The 12,004-nt window shown below is 39.0% G+C and overlaps 1 protein-coding gene across 4 annotated transcripts in view; it reads right to left on the minus strand.

Moving 5' to 3' along the window:
• The window catches only part of LOC117259582 (RNA-binding protein Musashi homolog 2-like), a 506,563-nt gene that overhangs the window by 492,541 nt on the left and 2,018 nt on the right, over window positions 1-12,004 (minus strand). For all 4 annotated transcript variants that reach the window (XM_078166887.1, XM_033630996.2, XM_033630994.2 and 1 more), the window contains exon 4: window positions 11,352-11,436. In XM_078166887.1, the coding sequence (XP_078023013.1) occupies window positions 11,352-11,436 (85 nt within the window). The remainder of the gene's footprint in view (window positions 1-11,351; window positions 11,437-12,004) is intronic.

Raw genomic sequence — 12,004 nt, forward strand, 5'->3', positions numbered from 1 at the left:
ACATCTTCCGCCGACTCATCAGGAGCATGTTCAGGTGTGCATGCACACATGTATACAGGCATGCAGGGGCCATACACACTACTGAGTCACATTATGAGGTGCTGTGATGACATTCACGCAGGTTGGATCAGCCTGTGATTTCAATTTTGAATCCAGCCCTCGGTGGGTTGATGATTTTGGTTTCCATTGACCATTGTTATGTCATTTTGTTCTCAACAAATTATACAATGTCCATCGGTAAAGATTTTTAACTTAAATAATAATTCCTTCATCAAGATCTGGTGTGTGATTTAAGTGTTCGTTTAATTTTTTTGAGCAGTGTAGTTTTATTCAACAAAAAGAATATTGTTAGTCTCAATGGAGCGACCTATGAGGGTCTGAATGCTTCTTCAGAGGCTTTTTCTTATGAGTAACATTGTAGGGATTTTAAAGTGCTCATATGTACAGCTGTGAGCCGCTGCTTGATAAATGCACACATAAGAGCTATATTAACTGACAGTGGCTGCATTTCCCAGATCACTCTTAGCTTCTTAAGAACGCTCTTACGCCTCCCATGAAAGAAAAACGCGTTTCCCAGATCACTCTTAGCTTAAGAAGATCTTTCACTAAGAAGGAGTTGTAAGATCGAGCTGACCGACTCTTAACAGTCTTCTTAGCCACCAAACGCTCACAGATCCAGCTGCTTCAGGCTAATTAATATTACACTGAGCAAGAAGATGTTAAAACAGTGCGCACCGTATATATTTTGATCTATTTTATACTTCAGATTTATATTGTTTAGCATTAATTGGTGACAGAAAAGAACGAATTTCATTCTGCAGGGAAACGCGTGTCCTTACTGTGCATATGACAATAAACACTTTGAATCTTGAATCTATATGTTTTATGAAGACCCTATGTGCGCTCAAAGCTGTGGCACAAGTTACGTACCAAAATCTGGCGGAAGAAAAATAATAATAAGAAAAATAAGTATGAGGAATAACGAGTGTGTTCCTGTATGTGCTGTGTACATCAGGCACACAAATAAAATGAATTATCATGACTATCATTTATCATAATTTGTCCGCACATATCCCACATCTGCATGCACATATGAGATAGTTTACCGCATCCAAAAAATGCATCAGGGCACAACAGAAACACATCCACCCTCCAAACCTGCGACATTTCACAGATATCAGGCAACTGACAGGTGTAACTGAGCTCAGCTGGAACCTCATCAAGGGACACTTCACCTGCTACTCTATATAAAGGCGTTGCCACATCACACATGTGTGAGATACCATGGCTGCTTTACAGCATATTCTCGCTGCTAACCAACAGCGTCGCCTTGCGCGAAGCCAAACCATATATGTAAATGCATTTGTTCGTCAGCACTTCAGACCACTCGACGTGCTGTCAGACCGGGCTGTCCAAATGAAGTACCGGCTGAGATACAACACCTCATCATCAGTGTCTCCACACATAAGAAGGGCAACCCGGTGCAATTTCGCCCTCAGCCCGGAGGTGCAGTGCCTGGCTGTGCTGCGTTTTTATGCAGTGGGGAGCTTCCTGGACGTGGTGGGACATGGCACTGGCCTCAGCAAGGCGTCTGTGTTTTTTTGTTTAAATATAATTCATTTCCTTATGATTCTCTTACCAAGACTACTTCTTATTTAGTCGTAGTCTTGTTTTCATCATGAAAATAGGTCATTAACAAATATTTATCGTCTTAGTTTTTCATTAGAATTATTAGAACACATACACACGCGCAGCAGGGAATTAGTGCATTAGGTAGCAGGTAGTGGCCAGCTCCTGTTAAGAGCTTCTTAAAGAGCGATCTTAAGAGTGATCCTAAGAAGGGCATTAAGAACGCATCTGGGAAACACTTGTATCTTAGCAACCCTTCTTACCAAAGGCGTTCTTAACTGTGCTGTTAAGTCTTAAGATCGCTCTTAACTGAGAAAAGCGGCCAGTGACATTTAGTGCAGATCTTCCTCAGGCAAACATCCAAAGGGTGAAACACAGATGTACTAACAGTCACACCTTAATGAGTGGAGCTAAATTCAGAAACTGTTTATTAAACTGGTTTATTTGGGTAGTGTGAGGTGATGAACATCTAATTAAACCACTGAAGAAAGTTTAATTTTCTCTAATGTGTCCTGACATCAGTGTTTCAGTGTGTCTTACCAAAAAGACTTTTTTAAACAAAGTAAAAATTCAGTTCTTGTGTCAGCATATTGCTGAGTATCTTTCAGGTTTCGCCTACTCCTCTCCTGCAGTTCCCCGTCCAAACAGTAATCACTTATTAGTTCATTTGCAGTGATTCAGTGGACTGGGATAAATACCATGTGACCATGATGTCCCCTGGTAATTTTTAGCCTTTGTCATATTTCATCCCAGTCTCTGCTCTCATGTTTTGTATAAATCATTTCAAAAATGACAACATGCATACAGTACAGGCCAAAAGTTTGGACACACCCTCTCATTCAATGCGTTTTCTTTATTTTCATGACTATTTACATTGTAGATTCTCACTGAAGGCATCAAAACTATGAATGAACACATGTGGAGTTATGTACTTAACAAAAAAAGGTGAAATAACTGAAAACATGTTTTATATTCTAGTTTCTTCAAAATAGCCACCCTTTGCTCTGATTACTGCTTTGCACACTCTTGGCATTCTCTCGATGAGCTTCAAGAGGTAGTCACCTGAAATGGTTTTCCAACAGTCTTGAAGGAGTTCCCAGAGGTGTTTAGCACTTGTTGCACTTTGCCTTCACTCTGCGGTCCAGCTCACCCCAAACCATCTCGATTGGGTTCAGGTCCGGTGACTGTGGAGGCCAGGTCATCTGCCGCAGCACTCCATCACTCTCCTTCTTGGTCAAATAGCCCTTACACAGCCTGGAGGTGTGTTTGGGGTCATTGTCCTGTTGAAAAATAAATGATCGTCCAACTAAACGCAAACCGGATGGGATGGCATGTCGCTGCAGGATGTTGTGGTAGCCATGCTGGTTCAGTGTGCCTTCAATTTTGAATAAATCCCCAACAGTGTCACCAGCAAAACACCCCCACACCATCACACCTCCTCCTCCATGCTTCACAGTGGGAACCAGGCATGTGGAATCCATTCGTTCACCTTTTCTGCGTCTCACAAAGACACGGCGGTTGGAACCAAAGATCTCAAATTTGGACTCATCAGACCAAAGCACAGATTTCCACTGGTCTAATGTCCATTCCTTGTGTTTCTTGGCCCAAACAAATCTCTTCTGCTTGTTGCCTCTCCTTAGCAGTGGTTTCCTAGCAGCTATTTGACCATGAAGGCCTGATTGGCGCAGTCTCCTCTTAACAGTTGTTCTAGAGATGGGTCTGCTGCTAGAACTCTGTGTGGCATTCATCTGGTCTCTGATCTGAGCTGCTGTTAACTTGCGATTTCTGAGGCTGGTGACTCGGATGAACTTATCCTCAGAAGCAGAGGTGACTCTTGGTCTTCCTTTCCTGGGTCGGTCCTCATGTGTGCCAGTTTCGTTGTAGCGCTTGATGGTTTTTGCGACTCCACTTGGGGACACATTTAAAGTTTTTGCAATTTTCCGGACTGACTGACCTTCATTTCTTAAAGTAATGATGGCCACTGGTTTTTCTTTAGTTAGCTGATTGGTTCTTGCCATAATATGAATTTTAACAGTTGTCCAATAGGGCTGTCGGCTGTGTATTAACCTGACTTCTGCACAACACAACTGATGGTCCCAACCCCATTGATAAAGCAAGAAATTCCACTAATTAACCCCGATAAGGCACACCTGTGAAGTGGAAACCATTTCAGGTGACTACCTCTTGAAGCTCATGGAGAGAATGCCAAGAGTGTGCAAAGCAGTAATCAGAGCAAAGGGTGGCTATTTTGAAGAATCTAGAATATAAAACATGTTTTCAGTTATTTCACCTTTTTTTGTTAAGTACATAACTCCACATGTGTTCATTCATAGTTTTGATGCCTTCAGTGAGAATCTACAATGTAAGTAGTCATGAAAATAAAGAAAACGCATTGAATGAGAAGGTGTGTCCAAACTTTTGGCCTGTACTGTATCTGTCCACCAGTGTCCTTTCAATACACCCACAAGTTACCAAAGTTAAACATTTTAATCCTACACCAAAGGGCTTTAAACAAACAACCTCCAGCACTTAAGACAGCTGCCTTCCTGTTCCACAGCACAGCCTCAGAAACTGTCTGCTACATTACTGAGCATCATGTACAAACAGTTTAGTGACCACAGCAGTATCTGTGATGTTCAGAGCTGTGAGCAGGCAAGCTGTGCTGCTCACTAGTCTCTCTGGCCTGAGTCTGGCTCACACAAATTAAATTTGCTCTCAGGAAAGAGCTGTGGCTCAGTTAGGAGTTGGATCAAGGAGGAATTGTGACATCATAGTACAGTACAACAAAATGTTTTTAATTCATTTAAATAAACTTAAGAGTGAATTTAAGGGAGAATCAAGAGATGTGTAAAGGCTTTAGTACTGTTCGTGGTAACAAACAAGACCAAGCAGTCACCTCAAGCACAAACCAACATATATATATATATATATATATATATATAATAAATATGATATAGATTATGAGTAATATCAGTTATGAGTGTTTTAAATTATAGTGCAAATAGAAAACTTTGGTTATACTGGGAATGCGGTTAGTGCAAAAGGTAGTGGTATGGTGGTAACATGCAAAACCAGCAAAGCAAAAAGTGTCATAAAATGTATTTATTGGTTTGTCACAGATATATCTTTATCAACACAAATAAGTCATTTAGTAAATAACAAGGAGTGTCATTACAGAAATATCAAAGAAATGTTTGAGGTCATTTAAAAACAGTCTCTCTATTACAGAGTTTGTCCACCAGAGAGCACTGACAGTTTTTGTACACTGTAAAATGTCTGAAATATCACTACAAATCAGTGTCACTATTCTTTAATACACAAATTTAAGGAATCTAATATGCACTGAGTGGGGGATATTATAGCGCATTTGAAGGCAGACTCCATAAGGAAAAGTATTGGGACATTTAAAAAGGTTTTCATTTCAGCTGACTACATTGCATAAGCTCTAAATTGTGCACTAAATAAATGTCAGGATAAACTGCTGTATAAAAAGTAACACATCAAACTGAAGGTCAGTGAATATCAGACTGTGTTTTTTAGGTTAGTCTGTGTTTGCCTTTCTGACCCAGTGAGCATAGAGTCATGCCCTCATACACACTCCCCTTTATTTCTTCACCTTAAACATGACACAACCCCATTACAGCCCAGTATAGCTGTGCAGCCCATATCACAGTGCTTATTTCAATACCTGTGTTAAAGTCTCAGTAAATCAGCTGTCAAAGGCTTTCTCAGCAGTCACCCAGGCTGACCTACTCTGTTCAACTAGCCCTGCACACACACAAATTACCTCAATCCCCTGTGTTTCACCAGAAATGATCCATGTGGGGGAGAACAGCTATCACGCCACACTGTTCTATATTCCTATATCACACGATAGGGATGCACAAAGTTAGATTTTTGCCAATATCTGATATGTCGATATATATCAACTTGTTTGGCTGATAACCAATACCAACATTGATATATCCACCTTTTTACCTACCTAACTACCTCATCAAGTCTCTTCTGTAGTGGAATTAACATCATATTATGCATGCATACTCTGACTGTGATGGTCCACCAGCAGATGGAGACATGAAATACAATACTTTTCAATGTTTGTAACATTCATTCATTGTGCAAATGAACAAAAAGGACGCAGGCCAATTCATTTTAAAATGATATTGGCCAATATCAATGACACGCCAATATTATTGTGCATCCCTATCACACAAGGTCATAAAATGTGATAAAGATGGAAAACAATGATGCGGCTAAACCAGGGGTCAGCAACCTTTACTATCAATGAAGCCTTTTTTGGCACACAAAAAAAAAGAAAACATGTAATGAAAGTAGCCCAATAATTAAGGTAACAAAATCTATTAAGTCTAAACTAGCCTATCAACATAAGTGACTGATCTAAATCAGCATTTACTAATATGTTATACAATCTCTACTTTCCTCCTAGACTTTTCCTTTTTCGATTTGGAAACCAGCTAGCCTAGCTGGGGACACTCAAGACTAGTTACTTCTATTGCGGTCTTGACAAAATGTTTAAACATTTCTCTTTTGGTGTCCAGTCTACACATTTTTTGCGACTGGAGAAAGTAAAAATCACTTTAGGCCTAAAACAATGATACCTGAAAATCAAAATGTTAGAAAACAACTTATTTTTTAATCTCCACTTAATTTTTTGTAAAAGCCACAGGGAGCCACTGGAAAGGAACTCAAGAGCCTGATGCAGCACCAGACCTGCAGGTTGCCTACTACTGTGCTAAACTAAACATTTTACTTTTTGGTGAACTTAAGTTGAATAAACATGTGTTTACCAATTAACCTCTTTTAAAAAAAACTTCATCACAAAAGCAGCTGTCACTGAATTAAATATAATTAAAACAATGTTAAAAACACATAATAAGCACATGTTATCAAATGAGAAGTACTTGCTTTACTTAAAATTATGCGCTTGTCAGACAAGTTAGAGGATCACCCTCACTGGCCATATACTGCAGTCGTGGGTCCCTCTGTCCCAACAGAGGAGGATCTCTCCTGTATTTTTTCCAGTCCTTGACCTGACCTTTTCTGTATTGTTGTGCCTTTTCTGAATCCAAAGTCTTATTATTAACTGTGTTCTATCTTGTCAAAAATGTATGTTGTGAAGCCTTCTGAGGCAAGTTTGTGATTTTAGACTGTCGAGATCAAATGGACATGACTTGAACTCTGGGAAAGATACACACATTATTAACACCTCATTTCCACTGCATGATTCAGCTCAACTTTACTCTACTTGACTTACTTTTGGTACCAGTTGCTTTTCTCTAGGGCTGCACCTAACAAGTCTTTTTTCAATTAGTCGAGTACTCTAATGACTAATTTACTGATTATTCTAAATATTATTTTTTAATTACTTGATTAATAGAACATTTAAATAACCCAAAAATGAATAACGAAACTGGTCTCATTAATATTTTATGCAATCATCCTCTATAATAATATTAATAATAATAACAACAGGCCCTATCTGCCAGATACCTGATGAGAAATTACTGGACCTCAAATTCAAGGGCACTGCTGTAACATATACATTAATTCAATCACTGTATATCATAGCAATCCTTTCCCTTAATTGGAGAATCTGAACTTTACTCGATTTAAAACTTAAAGTGGCTGTGACATGGATTTACTTCATCACTGGAGCAATATGCAGCTAAGATAATTACTGGCAAATGTATTTTTGCATCAGTGTGGGGCGAGGGAAATAACTGAAATGATTTACAGACTGTAGAAGTCACAGACTATAACAACAGACTGTAATGTTAGTTTAAGCCGTTTCCTCAGTCGTGCATGCCCATTACAGTAAACAAAATATATAAAATATCTGAATAACAACATTAGATGATGCATGCGGTATCATTAGCCTTGCTGCAGAAAGTCAAAGTGACTACTACTAACATAAACATGTTACACGTGTTGATAATCCTGATATATCATGCCTGGGTGGGGACAAAAAGTAAACAGGATGGTGCTTTCTGCTGCTGTCTTGACAAAGAACCCCGGGATGCTTTCACTTGTGTCTGTGTTCTGCAGTTGTAGTCCTGTTAGAAGTCATTTTCACTTTGTAGGCGAGGTTTTCAGCTGCAGCTTGTTCTCTGGAATCCATGCTTTCACCGGGTTCAGCCTACTTTATTGTGACGCGCCAACACAGGTTTTGCAAATCATAGTGCCTGTTGCTCTGTGTTTCACTGGACCCTTTCATAGGCAGTCAAAAAGAGTGATGCACTCTGTCCATACACCACAGAGGTTTTGCAGGCTGGCATTTTTTTTTTTTATATGGGTTGACTGAATAACAACAGCAGTCGTCATTGAGGGTAGCTCAGCTATTAAAAAGTTTTGTGCAGGTTGCTGCTTCTGGCATATTTCCAGTAAACACAGGTCAGCAAAGCCATAGGGACAGATATGAGGGCAACATCATCAAGGGTAAGATGGCAACCTCTGCAACCAAAGTCGCCCATGATGACCATGACCAGCCAACTGCACCAAGGCGGCTGGCCATGTCATCGGACAAGAATGCCTTTCAGTGCTGGAAATTCAACAATATTTTTCTTCTGAAATCAAAATCTGTAACCTATTACGTGTCAAAAGTAAACTCCCCAGCACAGGTTCTCTGACCAATCAGTGGTCTGCAATGTTTTAACTCTACCTTCTATCAGCTCACTTGGAGCCTGGCCCTGAGGTGACACTAGTTTTATATATACCCATGCCATTTTTGCTGATGGAAAACCAAAACTAAACGGTTCCAGCAAGTTGATTCAAATCAGGCTGTGCCATGAAGTGGAAATGAGACTTGTGGTAAAATAACTTAGACGCTAAATGTTTTTTTTTTTTTTTTCAAAATATGCTGCAATGGCAATCGCATTATATACTGGGGTTGTCCATTGATGATCCAATATCACTAATGCAAAGTTAAAACATTGATCCATACCATCATCTTTATGATACGCCTTTATTTTGAAATTCTGGGTTACCGTCAAACAGATCAGGTAGATACTGGCAAGCAGCTAAGAGAAAGACAACGTAATGTAATTTACTCCGCAATAAATGAGCAGTGAGGAAATTGGATTTCGGAAAAATACAGGTCCACAGACAAAATACATGCCGTATGTAAACAATGCTGTTATGAGATAAAATACTAAGGACACACGACATACCTGCCTGGCCGAGAATCTCACTTCGCTAACTTCTGGCAGCAACATTATGAACCGTGCTGTCCTGTCAGGAGATGCAGTGACTTTACTAGCTGCTGGGCTACTTTATGTGGTGTAAAAGCACTTACAGGATAACTTCAGCATTTTTCAACCTGGACCCTATTTCCCCATGTAAATTCATCAAAGAGATTAATGTGAACAACAATTTTCGAAATTGGTCAAGTATGGAGTGAGCAGGCAGCGGTCAGCGGCCAGCGGCTGCGGAACGAGCTGCAACGGAAGTACACAGGGCAACTGAACATCGCCACTGTATGTCCATTAAAAGTGGTTATTTTCACCACTGACAGACTCAGACTCTTATTGTAAGTGTCTGAAGTGACTCTTTACCTTTCACTTGATCTGATCTGATTGTTATTGCCTCCTAAAGCAAAAGTCTTCCTCTGCAATATCATGAGATGGTGGAAACTATATTAATGCTTCGGTATTATATGACATATAATATATTTTTATGATATTTTCTGCCTACATTTGCCCTTCCTATACATCAAGGAGATACCTACCTGCAATAAATGGCAATGGTAATGTTAGTTATTGCAGGAGCCCCTATACATTGTCTTTTCTAATAAGATAATCATCTGTTATTCCCACAGCAGGGAAACTTGCAACATTACAGCACCAAAGGAGATATTGTGATAACAAGTGGCATCAGCAAGAAGTAATGAGTATGTAAAAAGTAAAATAAAAACCTTTGCTGACTTTTTTTTGTCTCTCTCTCTCCTCATCCTCTCTTCATGCATATACTCCATCACACATAAACACGGGTGGTGATCAAATTTAAAGGCCTGAGCCACATTGTTGAAATCAGCTAAAAGATGATCCATGATACTGAAAATCTTTTAGACAAAACTAAATTACATTTTCTATAAACTACTCCAGTTGTTATACTCTCTCCAAATCCCACTCATGCTACCACTGCTGTCTGACTGCAACAAGTGACATCTTGTGATGTTTCAGAAAGAGACTTTAGCTTGATGAGGCAATAGCAAACAGACCAGATCAAATGAAAAGTAAAGAGACACTTCAGACACTTACGATAACAATCGAAACCTGCCTGTGTTGAAAATTACCACTTTAAATGGACATACAGTGACGGTATTCAATTGCCTTGTGTGCTTCCATTGCAGCCGCCCTACTGCTGCTGGATGCTGTCTGCTTGCTCAATACTGGACCAGTTCCAAAAATTCTTGTTCAAATCAGTCACTTTGAGGAATTTACACGGGGATATAATTAAGTTGAATTTTGTACTTTTGTTAAATGATCTTTTTGTCAGTCCATGTTTTATGGCTGGTGGGAGGGGTTTGCTTTCGGGTCTTTAAGAACGATAGCCCTTAAGTTTTAGGAAAAAGATGATGGTTTGGGTTAAAATGAAAAGATTTCATCCAGAAAGGCCTTTCTGTCAGAATGCTCTGAAGGCTAACTCTGAAGGGTCAATTTAAAGTGAACTTTACTGCACTTGAGGGGTTACAATTATGTACATTATTTATGTGTTGTTGTTTTTTTAAAAAAAAGAAATAGGTGGCAGCTTCTTCTGTAACAGATCGTGTGAAACAGGCCCACACCACCTCATATCAATCGCAGGCCTGTGAATTGAACTGAATCAAATCAAAATCATATTTTGGCACACTTTGCAATATCTGCAAATATCGTATAGTTGTCCAAAGACATTGTATGATATCATATCATGAGGCAACTGATGATTTACACCCTACTACAAACTAAAATTGTGTTAAGAAAAATAAACCAGAGGAACTGCATTAGAAAATAAAATATTCTTGCACAACGTTACAAGATATTGAAGTCTGATATTCCCAACATTTGTCCTTCAAACTAAACCCATCTTAAATGAGGATACTTGATTGTTACATGACAAAAAGACACATTATGGTAAAATAAGCAGTATCTGCATTACATGGGGGTACAGAACAGTGATGTGACATTAAAGAACTTTGTGTCTCTGTGGTGAGCTGACGGATGAGTGAGAGCACAGCAGCCTCACCACTCAACTGTAAGAGCAGCCAAAAAATAAATAAATAAATAACAACAACAACAAGTGGACTCAGTTGAGACCAAAGATTGTAATAGAGAAGACTAAGCCAAACTTGAGGTAGTAGGAAAAAAAAAAACACCACCTTATGACTGAGACCATATTCAGGCACCACAGCTCTGGCTTGATATATTGTAAATAAAAACCAAAGGAAAATTAAATTAATCGCAGAAACACAAACCAAATCAAAACCCAGTTAGACTTTGGTTTCTGTGAGCCATGAAAGATTGGAAACAATATTCAGCAACTGGAACAGCTGGATAAAGTGAGCACTTGTGTTTCCCTCCACTCTCTCAGGACTCCCTGTAAACAAGCTCCGCTACCATCAGGTGTTTATGAACATAATACACAGCCCTGATGGAAAAATACTTTTCACAAATAGAATAAAACATGTCAGTGTCTTTCATGCAATCAGAATAAAAGGGTGAACATACCATTTTAGAGTCTAACTCGTGGTGCGGCTGTGCTAAGACTTTATCTACGCTGGCAGCATCTGCAAAAGTGATGAAGCCAAAGCCCCTGTTGAGAAACAACATGACAGCATATGACATTTCTAACATATGATAAGTCATACTTCACACTTTTCATTTTCCAACCACAAAGAGCTGCTTTACTGCACATCTGATAAATGCTGAAAACCACACTATGGTTTATACCTGCCCCATGCATATGTCTCATACATTTTTATTTCCCCATTCTATTTCCCTTTTTGTGTCCACACCTTAATCAACAATTTCTTGAATTCATATTACTTACAAGGTAATGATTATTATCTCTATACTAAGGGACCATCATTTATGAGGTGGGATGGAGTGGTGCAAAAAGGGGGAGGCATGTACATTTTTAAGCCCTGAGGAGGGACTGTTTTTTTTATTTTCTTACAGATTTTTTTATTTATTTTTTGAAGATGCAGGCGGGTTTAGAAGGCATGGTTTCTTTTTTTTAAAAAAAAGCCAAAATACACCATTTATCATAGCAAGAAACTGTAAAAACAGAAATTATCATTGGATTTTAAAATTTCCAACAGTCCTTGGACACGTCATGTGTGACTAACGTTTCTGTCAAGAAAAAAAAAATCAAATCTGAG

This window comes from Epinephelus lanceolatus, chromosome 4 (assembly GCF_041903045.1).
Source record: "Epinephelus lanceolatus isolate andai-2023 chromosome 4, ASM4190304v1, whole genome shotgun sequence".
In the NCBI taxonomy this organism is placed as follows: Eukaryota; Metazoa; Chordata; class Actinopteri; order Perciformes; family Serranidae; genus Epinephelus; species Epinephelus lanceolatus.